The 15,801-nt window shown below is 40.9% G+C and overlaps 1 protein-coding gene across 2 annotated transcripts in view; it reads right to left on the reverse strand.

The window, feature by feature from the left end:
• PPP4R3A (protein phosphatase 4 regulatory subunit 3A) overlaps positions 1-15,033 on the reverse strand; it is a 41,680-nt gene extending 26,647 nt beyond the window's left edge. Inside the window, exons 1-2 of one of the 2 annotated variants that reach the window (XM_069858708.1) lie at positions 14,539-15,033; positions 6,455-6,510 (exon numbers count right to left, since the gene is read on the reverse strand). In XM_069858708.1, the coding sequence (XP_069714809.1) occupies positions 6,455-6,510; positions 14,539-14,680 (198 nt within the window). In that variant the 5' untranslated portion in view covers positions 14,681-15,033. The remainder of the gene's footprint in view (positions 1-6,454; positions 6,511-14,538) is intronic. The other variant, XM_069858709.1, reaches the window with a different exon arrangement.
• Between the last annotated feature and the right edge of the window lie 768 nt (positions 15,034-15,801).

The following is a 15,801-nucleotide window of genomic DNA, read 5'->3' on the forward strand; positions in this document are numbered from 1 at the left end:
TCATTTCCTTAATCCTACAAAGCTTATAATCACCAAAAAGAACAGTTACAAGACTTATACGTGTAGGGAGACATGACTGAAGGAAACTGTAGATGTAATCAGAAGATTAAAAAACATGAATAAAGTCTCATTTCTGCTTGTTTTATTTAAAGGAATCTCTGTGTTTGATCTGAAATCTCCTCAGTGTAATTTGAATCCACTAAATTCTCTGGATCTCTCAGCTATGGAACAGGACTATCTGTTGCTTCCAAATGCCAAACATGACTTCTTGTAACTCCAAAAAGTAACTGAAATTTCTTAAGGCAGCCTCCTCCGCTCCAAGACAAAACAGGTGCGTGAATAAATATGCTTAGCAATAGTAGCTATTGGTAGAGAGGTCAGGAAACTAGCCTTGCACATTACCCCTCTAAGAGCAGAAAATCTTCAATCTCATGTGATGCATAAAAGCAGTTCTGGCTCAGTTTGATCAAAACCATTTCCTTTCTTTTTTTGCATTACATACAAAAATGTTAGCCTCCAGACAAGAGGCTAGATGGGATGACTAAACTGGACATAAAACATTATTCTTATTTTGTCGTTTCAAGCAAACCGTAAAATTGCAGTACTAAATCATAGCTATGTTGTGTGAACTAAATTATCAAAGTGGACCTATGTTTTATCATTGAAGGCTTTTGTGTTGTCCTGCAAGAGTCCTAGCATTCCTGCACCCCACAATTTTCTTGCATTATTTATTTTCTTTAAATTTAATTTTAATTCTTAAATTTATTTTCTTTCATATTACCACAGAATCATCAAGGTTAGAAGAAACTGCTAAGATCAGCTAGGACAACAGTCAGCTCAACACCACCACGTCTACTATTATTGTTCGTAAGTGTTTAGCTATAATTAGGAATTCTTAATTTTAAACAAAAACTCTGAGTGCACCCTCTTTTTAGAGGATCTATGTATTCAACACTCTCCAGAAGAGGTATTTATCATTTCTACGAAGGGATGTTAGCTTTTTGCACTCTTACCTGTATAAAGATACGGCCTGTGACAAAACTTCAGAATACAATCAGGCATTTCTCTGCTGCTTGTCTTACTGTTGGCTGCATCAAGTCCACATTGAGCACGTTCTGGTTAGTCAAGAGCTTTTCAAGAAAGCACTTTTGAGTGCTACAGATCTTTCATGCCTAATTAGTTAACCTTCAAAAATACTACTGCAATAGTTCCAGCCAGCAAGTGGTGGCGATTGTACTTAGGTGGACAGGGCTTAGTATGTACCACAGGATTTCTCCTCACTTTTTGAGATTCTTTCCAAAACGCCTACTTTCCTTAATAAAAAGGTTGTTGGATACACTCTATCAGTCTCAAGTTCTCACCATAACACTCACCAGAAGCCATGCTTTTATTAGACATCAAATTATTTTTATTTAACTATTAGCAAGAGTGTTGTTGTCCAAGTGTGTTTATACGGTGTCCAAAGTAAGTCCTGTGATTTCATAACGAAAAATTTCAGAGCAACTAGTACTCCATACTTGATTCTATCCTAATATTGATATAAGACCTCCTTCCTATCATGATAAAATTAAGAAAATTGTTATGGTTTGACAGTGCTTCCTCACGAGTGTTAATGTCCAGGGAGACTACCAGTCAGCTTCTCCACAGCTCCAAAACATTCTCTTGGCATCTCTATGAAATTTAGGCTACTCTCAAGAAGTATCGATCTTCCAAAATACATCGGTCTATAAATTCTTGCTTTCTGTCTTCAGAAGCAAATTAAACTCTTCCTACTAGCCCTCAAGCAATTGAGGCCTGTGACCCTTTCTAGGTTCCCACTGAAAGCTCAAGAGAGGAGGGTTGTTTTGCCTCACTGTGGACTGCCTGATTGCTAGTCTTCCTTATCTAAACTCTTACATTGTTTACTGCTACAGACACTTCCCTGGACATGCCAAGCCACTTTCCAGCACTGTGCTAGCTAATTCTTTACAGTCAAAAGTTTAGTTTCATATGCTGCTTTCTGCTTACCGGGTAGTGCCAATAGCACAAGCTGGAACCCAGGAAGTTCCACCTTAACACGAGGCAAAACTTCACTATCAGGGCAACAGAGCACTGGAACAGGCTGCCCAGAGAGGTTGTGGAGTCTCCTTCTCTGGAAATACTGAAAACGCTCCTGCATGTGTTCTTGAGCAACCTGCTGTAGATGACCCTGCTTTAGCAGAGGGATTGGACCGGATGATCTGCAGAGGACTCTTCCAACCCCGACCATTCTGTGAATTAAGTCACAACTCAACTCAACTCCGAGCCTGGCAGGACCGTGGGGCAACTCGCCCATGGGGCTCATTGCCACAGAGATCATAGAATCACAAAACTGCTTGGTTGGGAAAGACCTTTGAGATCATCGAGTCCAACCGTCCCTGTCCACTACTAAACCGTCCTTAAGCACCTCATCCACCTGTTTGTTAAACCCTCCAGGGATGGGTACTCCACCACCTCCTGGGCAGCCTCTGCCAGAGCCCCAGAACCCTTTCTGTGAAGAAAATGTTCCTGATGTCCAATCTGAACCTGCCCTGGCACAACTTTATTGCTAAAGTATTGACAAAGCTTATTGAAATCATATTGAAAAATATATAACGCATGCCACACCTGTATCCGCTTTCTGCCTACATAAAATGTTATGTATAGTTTAATTCTCCTTTAAGCTGGCATAGGAAGAGGTGAGTTGTTCTAAAATTCTTCACTACTCATTTTCTGAACAAGGATCACCTGTTTAAGAACCACACTTCTGTCACTAGCACCCTGGAACTGCATCATTTTAACACCTTTTGGAAAAAAAACATAAAAAAACAGAGCATGGATTGAACTGTATAAGTGGACTTCACCAGGATATTACAATTAAAATATTTTCTATCTTTACTAGTATATTAAGAAAATAATTAACAACAGAAGAGGAAAACTAAGTATTCCACATGTGGCCCAGCAACCCATAGTAGAATTAAGCTCTGCTTACTAAACAAAATTGGCTCATAAGCTGTGTGCTACTTACCCATAATTAAATCCAGTATATTTCATACCAAAGTGACAGGGCCATGATTATAACATTTAAAAATAAGAATACTAATAAAACTTAAAATATAGCCCTAACCAAGAATACAAATCAGTAGGCCAAGTGGCTGTACTGATGCACATTTTGCCTTTTCAGAAGAAATCTTCCATCTACTAATACTACCTTAACATAAGAAATATTAGTCCTTTTTCTGAGCTACAGGACAATAGTTTAAGTTGTTTTCTTTCTAGCTTATTTTCCCCCCACAAATTTAGAGTAAGGATGAATCTGCCATGAAGTACACTGGTCAGAGCATCCAATAGCTTCCACTGACAGCAATTCTATGTTCCAGAATCAAATACATCAACACATCCATGGTTTTTAATGTGCAGCCAAAAATGACTCTTGGTTGTGACAGAAGACTGATACAATTCATCTGACTAGTGAAAAGGCGCTTACTACAGTATTATGCTTTAATGAAACCTCTAGATGGCAGGTAAGTCTGGAAACACCAGAGAACAGATTGTGCAAGCTGAAGTATCTCAGGACTGGGTTCATGTATGACAAATTAGTCCCCAAGAACGATCTGCCAAATATTCTTCCTCTACAAAAGGGAAAAGCAGACTGTTCTATATACCAACAATTAGCCAACAATTAATCCACAATACTAGGCAGTCGCTGCTTTCAGTCCTAAACTCCAAGAAGTCTAAAGCAGACTATCTGAAAAAATTTTACTTGAAGCTCAGGTACTGTTGTTTTGGGTTTGTTGTTGGTTTTGGTTTTGTAGTTTCCATAGATGTTTTACATGCCAAGAGAACAGAGGCAGTAAGACAAATTTATACTGTTTTTCACAATATTATTTTGATGAATAATGATCTAAACTGCAACAGTTACTATTAAAATATACATATACATACCCTGAGGTTGTATAATTTCAGGTATCAATAATTAAGAAGACAACCTGTTCCACACTGGCAGGAGTAGTGTGGCACAGGTAGAACTTTCTTTCAGCAGTGGAATAACTTCACTGTTTATCACAAAGGTATTTAAAGGCTTCTTGAAGAACTCGAAGCAACCAGCATAGCAAGTCCCCTCAAGAGCTCATCTATCACACATCTCTCCTTCCTTCCAATCACAGATTTTATTAGTCGGTCCAGTAAAAGACTGGTTGTTCTTACAAGCCTCATGTCAGCCTAGACAGAAGTCAATACTCATCCACTTATTCCATTAGATATCTGAAATGTCCACAAGCCACATGCTAGATATGCGACAGTGAAACCAGCTCTGATGCACCACTCTGCACCCCTTTAAAAAGGGAACGGAGGTTCATTCACACAACAATATTTTGAGATAAAAGGCTGGTAAGACCCTAAGACTGGAAAGGTACTTTGAAGTTAAGTCTCACGTTTCTAGAATGTTTTTGTTGACATTTTATGAGTGAATGGACAAACTCAAAAGCGAGCCTTCTATCTCAGGTTGCCTCAGCTATTAGTAAAATTGCAGCCCAAGTGGCATCCTGCAGCCAAAACCGGAAGCTATCACTTATTCTTCCATCCCATGGTTCCACAAATGGATCTTGAGTGAGCTGTCTTGAAGCTTCTGCTGACATAGAGTTACCAGTTTTTGAAGAGGGCTTTGGCACACCAGGTTGATTTTCTTGTAGTTTAGGCAGTTCAAAGTTTTATGAGCAGAGCTGGAACTCTTCCTTTCAGCAGGTAAGCTTCAAGCTCATACAGAATCAGATTTAAACTCTAAACTTGCCTTTTACTAAGGGAACAGATAAGCAGGCTTCACCTGAAAGATAACATGCTGCAAAGCAGGATTAATACACACACCAAGAACGACTTGGTTCCAAGAACAACTTGTGTGTACTTGGTGCTCAGAGTGGAGCCCTGCATTCAATCTGTATTAGACTGCTTTGCATAAATAATATGAACAATCCACCTACAAATATAAATTTGTCTCTGCAACATCTGAAAGCTTCAAGAACAGCACTCTTCTTCCTTCAGCACAGAAAACATACAGTGCTATTCTAACGTTTAATATTTTTATTTCTCTAACTATGCTTCCACCATCACCAGCATCAGGTTTGTGCAGTGCTAGATCACAATACGTCTGACCCAGAGGAGCTACGAGCACAAATATGAAACGCCACTGCACTGACAGGCACGTGTGATGGTTTGCACTGATCTTACAATTTTATGCCTAGTTTAAGTAGGCTTCATGTTTGATCTGGCATAAAGCTTACTGATTTAAAGCTTGCTCCTCGGTGCTCTTTGAGCAGATATGAACCAGCAAAGCAAGTTTATACTAGATCAGCACTTTATGTCACAGAGCTGTGAAATGCTTAACATCATTTTATAGGTTCTAAAGCTCGAGTTACTGCAGCACAGAACCATGATCTCAAGCCAGTGAGGATTACAACTAGAAGTTAGTTTGCTTAGCATTTTTGCTTGTCTTGTCCTTTCTTACTCCCTGCAATTGATTTTCCACTCCACAATGGCCTTAGCAGTTGTTGACTACAGAGTGTTTATATAGTACATTATGAATTGTATCAACAGGGAGATCCTGGTTAAATTTCCCAAGGAAGGATATTTTTAACCCAGACTGCTTCTCCCCATTCAGTTCAACATGCAATCCTACAAACAGCTGCAGCTGCACAACTACTGGAACTGCCTGTGATCATAACTACAGTGTGTCTATGCTTATAATAAACCATTAAGGCTAAACGCTGAAGTGTGTTTTTAATATATTAATTGTACCTGACAGGATTTTAGCAAGTCTGAGCTGACAAGACAGGCAACAACATCCAATCTCGTTCAGCATGATGAGACCTTTAAGGGCAATTCTCAGCAGCCATAAGATAAGAACAGCAAACAACATGCAAGACCTACAGTTCACTTCTCAAACATCTCAGTAGCATTCTTTAGGGGCTCACAATGTATGGCTTAAATAATTGAAGCAACGTGAAAACTAGAAGTGAGAAGCTTGTTTTATGTAGTCAGAATGCTCTGAAGCAGTAGTAACCCACAACCATCTTCCAAGTAAAAGCCAAACAAAAGTAAACACGCAAACAGTTTTAAAGCCTTCTAGCATCCTCTTAAGCAAAACCACACTGTTTTGGTGTAGTATCTGATGTACAAAGAAGAAAAAAGCCAGATGATATTAAGTTTCAGATACTGTTATCCTCAGGAACCTCAGCTACTTCACAATTTTCACTACACTTTGCTCATCTCTCCTAGAGCATTTTTTTTGTTGTAAAAACAGAGTGCAAGTTATCTATACAACTCACAGGTATCATAAAATGCACAAAAGTGTTGAGAACTTACTTTGCCTCCTATTTAATATAATTTGCACTAGAGGCAAAAAAGGACTGCATTGCTGAAGTTAAAGAATCTGCCTTTAAACATGAGAAAAAAGTTTGTTTACCTGTTGCTTCTGGTACGCAGTATTCGGGTTAATTTTGGACTCCAAAAGAAGAGAGCCTAGAAAAAAAAAGTTCCACTTATTTACACATGTACTAAAATGTCACTCTCAACACGAATTTCTTATCACTTCCTTCAAGATGGTATTAACACCTTTCCTCCCAACAATAAGCCTGTTATGCCCATATTCTACAGCTTTATATTTAATTTTTCCCCTCAAAAATATTGTTCACATAGTACAAAGCGAATTTCAAGATTGTTTTGAGGACTGGATTTTTAACCTTTTTCTTATACTGAGTAATGACATTTCCACAGGAAGTTTTTTTTTAGAGATGATAAAGCCTGCAAGAAATCTGCATGCAAAAAGCATCACAACTGCATTCCATCACAGTTGTTTTGATTAAAATTTACTAACCATGTGGCATTAGTTCTGAAAGTTTGCCTAAAGAACACATTTGTTTTCTGGAAAGCATATGTAGAAGCTTATGCTTAGAGTGGTAACCACTGTGACTGCCAACACCAAAAAACCTCAGACACGATAAACTTAGAACAATGGTTTCACAGCAGCTTATACTGATTTAAGACATAGCACAGCAATTCCATTCTCATGCCCGCATTTTCTTGCCCTTCCTTTTGCATTAGTGTTAATACCTGTCACATTTAAATGGTTTGGAGGGTTGATCTCCGCGCAAAACAACCCTTAAAACTGCGTTTATTTTTGGTCCAATCACTTCCCTCATCACCTTGCTGCCCAGCTGCACAAATGCCAGTGCATTAGGGACTCCATAAAGCCACGACTTACATTTACAAATCTGCAGAGCTTCACTCAACATACATGAAGTACTGATAAATTAACTTGCATAGTCAGTCTTGTAATTAAAACATAAGGCTGCAAGCATCCCTTTAAAGAGACACTTGATATTTTTGTTTACCTGCTTATATTTATTCTTTCAGAAAAACCCAAACTTAAAATTTTAAGAAAAGGCTCTATTTCTCAGTTCCACAGCTGCAGCACTAAGGCTGTCTTACATTTATACTACTAGAATATTCGCCAAATACACTCACAAAATCTACACTACAGAAAAATTAAAATGCTTCAAACTGAAAACCTGAGATCCTGAAGACAGGACAACAAACCAAATAACTTGGATTTGGAAAACATACTTAGAATTCAAAATTTTACTTCTGAATATCAGAGTAGAATCAACAATAACTAGCTATTTTTCTGCATTTTTCTGCATCTGAATACACAGCAAAAAAATACCCCAAAGCAGTGTTTATCAAGTATTATCACTTTCAGTCTCATAGCTTACATTTACAAAAATATCCCACTTCCAAAGAATTGCTGCTGACTACAATCATGTTGAAGATCATAGAATCATGGAATAGTTTGAGTTGGAAGGGACCCTGTAAGATACATCCCCCCTGCAATGCACAGGGACAACTTCAACTAGATCAGGTTTCTCAGAACCCTATCCAATTCAACCTTCAACGCTTCCAGGGATGGGGTATCTCCCAACTCTTTGGGCAGCCTGCTCCAGTGTTTCACTACCCGCATTGTAAAAAATTTCTTCCTTGCATTTAGTCTCAATTTTTTTTAGCTTAAAACTATTACCCCTTGTTCTATCACAACATATCCTGCCAGAAAGTCTGTCCCCATCATTCAGGTACCCCTGAAGCCTTCTCCAGGCTCAACACTGCCAAGTCCCTCAGCCTTTCCTCATAGGAGAGGCGTTCCATCCCTCTGATCATTTTCATGGCCCTTCTCTGGACCTGCTGCAACAGGCCCACGTCCTTCCTATGCTGAGAGTTCCGGAGCTGGATGGGGGTCTCACCAGCACAGAGGGGCACAATCATCTTCCTTGACCTGCTGGCCACGCTTTTGATGCAGTCCAGTATGCAGTTGGCTTTCTGGGCAGTGAGCACACACTGCCAGCTCATATCCAGCTTTTAATCCAACAGTACCCCCACGTCTTTCTCCACAGGGCTGTTCTCAATCCCCCAGCCTGTATTGATACCAGGGCTTGTCTTGACCCAGGTGCAGGACCTTGCACCCGACCTTGTTGAAACTCATGAGGTTTGCATGGTCCCACTTCTCAAGTTTGTCCAAGTCCCTCTGGGTAGCACCCTGTCCCTCAAGATTGAACTGTACCACCCAGCTTAGCATCATCTACGAACTTTATGAGGGTGCACGCAATCCCACTGCCTTTGTCACTGATGAAGATGTTTGGTTGCAGAAGGTGAAGGAAGACAGACTGAAGAACCAGATCACAGACTCTCATTTGCTGAAACGAGTTGTGTATCATTACAGAATTATATAAATTTCAGAACAGTTGGCTGTCTGATAAGAAAGGTTATTACTACATGAAATGAGAAGGCTTATCAACAATTTTGGTATTCATTAACTTCCTATGCATGTGATACTCAGATACAATTAATTTTCTTTTAATTATCAAAGTAACTTACCTGTGATGGCTGCTACTTCCTACATCACTTGTTCTACAAGAACTTCACTAATGAAGTTGTCTTGAGAAGTATCACCCTGTCTCAACCGCTCCTGCAGTAAGAACTGTTTACAAACTAAGATAATCCAACGACAAAACTGAACTAAATATCACTCAAGGAAAAGAAGACAACAAAAAAATGCAATCTCTTCCTAAACCCACATATACTGCACTTTAAGTGCTTTTGCACTTTTCTAACCTTCATCAGCTCTGCTAAAGTAGCTTAAGTGTGACAGCATAACTGAAAAAAAATCCCCACAAACTATAAAGCAGGACAGAGAAAGTAAACATCTGAGATGAACTCTACTGATGAATACAATATACTGTGGTACTTGGGACAGAGCCTTGAGCTTTGAATTTTGAGTTTTCCTTAGAGAACACTTAAAATATCATTCCATTTTCCTTTACGATCATCAGTGCTAGGCAGTATTTCACTTCAATCTTACTTTCAGTTTCAAAGACTCAGTTTCAACTACATGAAATTTTGGAATATAGCTTTGCACTTTTAACTTGGTTGACTAGCTTCTGCAAAGTCTTTACTATCTTCATTTTTAATAGCAGCTAATATGAATTAGAATCTTGTTAAGAATTAAAAGCAACTGGTAATTTCAGCATTATATTTTAACAGCTGAACAAATTTACAGATATGGAAATCCCAAAGTTAGCAGAACATCACAAAACTTGAATGCCATGCTTCACAAAATACTATTAAAACAAAAATCTTGAAGACAACTGAATGCAGACATTTAACCTTCCAGGCTGAAAGCAGACACTAGAAAATGACCTCTTTACTAGACTTACCACAAAGGAGCATTTCTTCTCCTCTACTAAACCTGATGCTTGCATGAAAGACTAATCAAGCCTTATAAGGCTTGACTTGCTTCTCACTGCCACATCAATCAACTTATTCCTTACCATTCCAGACAATAACTAGAAAAATATTAATTTGGATAACAGAAACATACTCAAGCATGAACTGCACTCTACAACTACCCCAAATCCTTCTGGAGAATCTGATACTCTGTGCAATTTGTTGCCCAAAAGGATTCAACGGCTCAAAACCAGTGACTATTCTACAAGTCAGTTCAGTGAGTTTATTTTCATACATTAAGTTTTACAGGGTCAGGCCCCTTTCTGGTATGAAGCAGCCTTAGATCTCTGTTACTTGCTTCTGGGAGCCAGGCACAGTAACAGATGTCTGTAATGCAAATATATTCTTTAGAAAAAAGGTGATAGAAATTTAACATACCACAAATAAAGATGCTCCCTATTCAAAGCCAATATCAGCATTGACTCCTAAACACAAATAAACTTTCTATGTAGGCATTTTTCTTTTGGTACTATCGTAAAATGTTAGGATTATTCAGTCTTCCGTATAAAAATATACCAGAAAAATTTCATCTTCATTTACCAAATGACCTATTCAAAGTTAGCCAAGACCTGAAAACTCACCTTAATACAAACTATGCCTTTAATAAACACCCCAAAATTATGCAAGTCTAGTTGTTTTCCAAATTACAGCCTTGAATGAATTTGTAAAGGTAACTACAAAACACTGGTGCCAGAAAGTAACATCTGAAACCACCTATAAAGAAGAAAATATTGATTCGCAGAATTCTGTTATTTGCCACTGTAATGCGATATAGCACAGCTGGGTTTTTTTGTTAGTATAATAACACTATTCTGTGCTGTGAAAGGAATGCATATATGTGGAAAGACTTGCTCTAAAGAGATTACTTACAGATATACTATAGTATTTCAAAGATACTTAAGAGAGCATCAAATATTCCAATCCAGTAGTCCTAACTAACACATCTGCAGACTTGTTTACATATATGCATATGGAGGAGACCTGCTGATATGGAATACTGCTGCTCAACCATCAAACTTATGAGGAACCTTTCTTGAAAGGAGAAGAGGTACAGTGTCATTCATTACTCCTCATACGTATAAACATGCTTACATACAAACGAAAATTTCAATTCAAGGGCTGCTTTTTGCAAGCCACACAGCGGTTTGAGTTCTGCAATCAGTTCTGCTGCTACTCTATCACAGGGAACCAGCTCAAACTGAGATCCAAGAACACCCTCTGCATTCCCAAGAGGCTATTCCTTACTCTAAAGCATTTCTGAAGGGACAAACCCAAGCATTAAGGACGTGAGGGAACCAGGAGAAAAGGAACAAAAAAAAAACCTTCTACCCCCATATTTTTTCATTTAAACCAAAAGTAATTACATAACCACAGATTTTCCTGTATTGATTTCCTAAAATTAAATAAATAAAATTAATCCCTTGAGTTTGAGCAAGATAAAGCAAGCTCAAGCCAAATTTTGGCTAAGCCTTCTGCTAGTATTTCAGAGTTACTGATAACTAGACTAAAGAAACAGCAAAGATGCAGACACTCATCCTCTGGCAAAAGCCAATAACATAATACATTGACAAGTGGCAAACTACAACTTCTGAATAAAAGTGATTAGATTGTTCCTAAAAGAAAGCTGGCAAATGTGGCCTTCAATGGGGAAGTTTACTTTGGCTTGCCAAAAAGTTTAGTTTCAGGACCAGTAAGTTTTAATTAACATAAACCTTCAAATTTCAGTTCAACTAACTTGGGTTAAAGTTCATTTTAGAGATCACTTCAGTCATTTGGTCTCAGAACAACAACAAAAAAAAGTGATCTGAAACCATGCAGTGAAAAAATCTAGAGACACACAGATGTTTTAAGAACAAGGCAGGCAACACCAGCCCAAAATATAGTATGAGAAACAGTCAAGAAATCTAAGGCTTTTGATTACACACAAACTCATACAGAAGGTGATATTTGTAAGAAAAGAGCTTACTATTGCTCTACTGCAATTTGAGTAGAATACACTGCAACTAGGAAGCACAGAGAAACTTTTCAGGGGGTTAAATAAAAAAGTTAAGTGTAACACCCCACCTCTGTTCCCTGTTTCAAAGCATTACATATCTGATCTGAAAGCAGTTTACTATATTTCTGTACTAGTTTGGATTACTTCAAATTGCCTGCAATGACTCTTAAAAGTTTAGTGCTTGGGAGCATTGGGCACCTCAAGTAGCAACACACATCACTCTTCTGCTCTAAACACTTTTAAGATGGTGCTAAAAAAACACTAATCCAAGAAAAAAAACTCCTATAGATCAAAAAAAAAAAATGCACTCTTATTCAGTTCTTATTGCTACAATTCCAGATGATTGCTTACCTTGGACTTGGCACACTGAGTGTGGCTCCTTTATCTGAACAACCTGACCCTGCCGTAAAATCTCAACCACTTACAAAGCAGCCATGGAGCTCCACCAAGCCACAGCTGTACAATCAAAAGACTGTGCGCTAGCCCGCATGGTAAGCCAAATCAATTCGACTGCTCGTCTGTGCACAGCCCAACTGTCCCTTTAACAGGAGTGGGAATTTCCCACGCACAGCAGGAACTTCCTCCACAGCCTCCCCAACTCAGGAAACAGAGCATTCAGCTTCAGGCAGATCCCGAGGTTTTCAGTCAATTTCCTGCAGTAAGTCAGTAAGAACATTGCAGCGTGCACAGGATGAATCTCAGCTCCAACGCTAGGAAAAGCTGGTTTAGAAAAGGAGGAAGGAAGAAGTTTCATTGTGTAAAGAGGAGGAGCTGACAAAGAACTACAATACAAGAACGCAATGGAAACATGGAGGCAAATGGTGTATAGGTCAGGTTCCTACTGCTCTTACGTTTTTAGTAACTAAAAAAAACCAACGACAGTCAACTACTTAACTTTGTTAAAAAGGCACACGAGGGAATACACAAATTGCACACATAAAGATGACTGCATTTGCCTTCAAAATTAGCCCACAAGCAATTGACACTGGGAATAAAACATTTTTTTTTCACAAGCAAGTTAGAAAAACTAGCCTATTAATAGAGTGCACACTTACCCAGGGCTGATACTACCTACTAAATTAAGAACTTAAGCTCTGCATATTATTCAACACTCTTGAAATATATGTATGCTGTTTGAGAGAAGTCTAATGTAAGTATCCTCCCAAGTATACTTCTGTGTATCAGGGGCAACTAGCAAGTTTAAGCCAGTTCTGCTTCCACTAGAGTATCTTAGCTATGCAACACAAAGTGGAGACTTCATCTTTGTGGGATCATTTATAGCAACTTGTATCTTCCTTCTTACAGATGTTCATTTAAAACAAATAAGCTGGCAACAACAGTCTAATGTGGGTTCTAATCAGTCTTAAGCATACATATCTGACTGGAAGTCAATAAAGGGATTTTATTTTGACTAGGCTATTGCTTCACAAGTCATGGGGACAGCAAGGACTAATATACTGTAAAGTACATTAAAACTATATTAAAAATACACTGTAAAGATTAGCCTAAAAATTCAGTGATAGCTTTTTTACCTTCCTTATGTTGAAATTAGACTATTTCCATTCTGAATGTTTTCATTTAAAATAAATAAAATCAAGTATCAGTTAAACTTTCTAAAGAACAATCAGGAAACTACAAAACCCTGAGATTCATGCTTATCAGAACGTCAGTTATCAAAATTTTGTTCAGATCAAAGTTTGATTTCTCCATATCAGTTTACGGTCTTTGCTGTAGAGATTATTTCACAGCTTGTCAGAACTTTCTCAAATAGTAAGAATCGGTAATTCTCTAGCTGCTTTTCATCCTAGTTCCTGAAATGAAAAAGCCAAATAAAATTACAAGGCCTGTTGACAGTCACAAGCTACAACCAGATAAAGTCACTGGATACAGAAGTAGTAAGTCATGCACTGATAGGCTTTACTAACAAATTGGTACGTGCTAGATACATAATAAAGTACGCATTTTAAAATTTACTATGACCATAGTAGCCATGAAGTCACAACTAATAATCAAGACTAGCCCAAACATGTAGCCACAGGGCTACTATGACTTAACATATACTACTGCCATATGTTGTCAGAAAACGCAAAGGAACTTGATAATGCATTATTTTAAATTTATTTACAGGAAGATCTAGAACTGCTTAAGGACTGAGAACTACTATTCGATTTAAAAAAAGAAAAAAAACTGAAAATGCTGTTCTGTCCATTATACTGTCTTTACTGCTCTAACAACTGTACTTTGATAACTATTGATAGGTTTTAGAAATGTCCTGCATAATTCCTGCTAGCAGAGAAAAGGGCGTTAGCCATCCAAAAAAGGTCTAAAAACACGATCTAAGTTTTGAACAACTCCCTTCACGAGGGGATCGTTTCCAGAAACGTCTGAGGAAGGATACATCACAACGATCAGTCCCGTAACTGGATAAATCACTAGATACTTAATCCCACACAAGATTTACAAAACCTTAATGTATTTTATATACAGCACTGTGTATTCACAACGAACCAAGTGCCTACCACGCTCACACTCGATGGCTATCTTCCATTTCCTTCACTTGGCCTAACACAAATGAACTACGGTTAGCGCCTATTCGCTTTTAGGAATCACCATTTAAATTACCCAGCAAAACACGAAGGCAACAGGAACAGAGCTAAACCCAGTTCATTCTCTGGGTAGGACGAGGAAAGACGGTACCTTCAGACATCCACACTTACCATCGCTCTCTGCCCTGACTAGCAGGGACATGCCCTTCAGCCTCTCCACGTAGCAAGAGGACACATGCCCTGTGCCTCGATCATCCCACTGGCGGTCCTCATTTAGCGTGTAAACCTTCACCCTCCGCCGGGTGTCAGTCATCCTGTCGCCTGCCACACCACAGCCACCGCTCTGGCCCGCAATTCCCGGAGGAGCAGGGCCCTGCCCGGGACCTAGGCCCCCCTCGAAGGAGGGGAGCGGGAGAGAATGGAGCAGCCCCAGACGGGCAGGCCGAGGAAGCTCTTCTGACTCCTCTTCAGTGCTCCAACGGGATCCTCATAATCGAAGGAAACGGATCGGGGGAGGCGGGGGGAGAGGGGGAACGAGGAAAGAGGCGACGACGTGAAAGGAGAGCCGCTCCAGGCACAGTCAGGCGCCGCACAAAAGGCGAGAGGAAGAGCCGCAGAGAGGAGCGCGGCTTTTCGCCGGGAGCGGCGGCGAAGAAGGGATCCCGCAGCAGCAGATCCTCGGGAGCGAAGCGGCGGCGGGCCCGGGCGGCCGAGGCCGGGCTGCGGCAGGCGGGGCGGGAGCCCCTGCCCGGCTCTATTGTGCGGCAGCCGCCAGGCCCGGGCCCGGCTCGGCCCAGCGCGGGCTCCGCGGAGCCGCCTCCTCCCGCCGGGGCTGCCGGGGCCGCGCCGGGGTGCGGCGGGCGGGCGGGCTCAGCGCCCCGTCCTCCCCATGGGCTCCGCTCAGGCGGCGGCTTCACTCCCGGCCCGACTCCGCCGCCATGTTCTTCTTCTTCCTCCTCCTCCTCCTCTTCCTCCTCGTCGTCGTCCTCCTGTCGATGCTGCAGCGGCTCAGCCCCGGCTCCTCAGCGCGCTCCGGGCGCTCAGCGGCGCGGGCGGCAGAGAAGCGCTCAGCCCTGCCGAGGGGGCGAGCGGCGACGGCGCGGCCACCCCGACTCCCTCCAGCTCCGCCTCAGTCACTGCGCGGCCGCCATCTTGGTCTCACCTCTCACTAGAGGCGCGGGGTCTCCCGGCCAGAGGCGGCACGGGCCGCCCGCCAACATTTAAAGGGACAGCGGCCCCGGGCGGGCCGGGAGACGGCGGCGCGCGACGCGCTTTGCTCCCAGCACCCGCTCTGCCCCCCCACCCCCCGAACTGCAGCAGCACCAGCAGCCGCCCCCCGGGCTCCTGGGGCGCTGTTCCGGGGTGCCCTCTCGCGAAAGGGTTTTTGGTTTTTTTTTTTATTGTCATGCTGCCGGGCGATCCCAAAGTTCAACA

Source organism: Phaenicophaeus curvirostris, chromosome 5, assembly GCF_032191515.1.
Source record: "Phaenicophaeus curvirostris isolate KB17595 chromosome 5, BPBGC_Pcur_1.0, whole genome shotgun sequence".
In the NCBI taxonomy this organism is placed as follows: domain Eukaryota; kingdom Metazoa; phylum Chordata; class Aves; order Cuculiformes; family Cuculidae; genus Phaenicophaeus; species Phaenicophaeus curvirostris.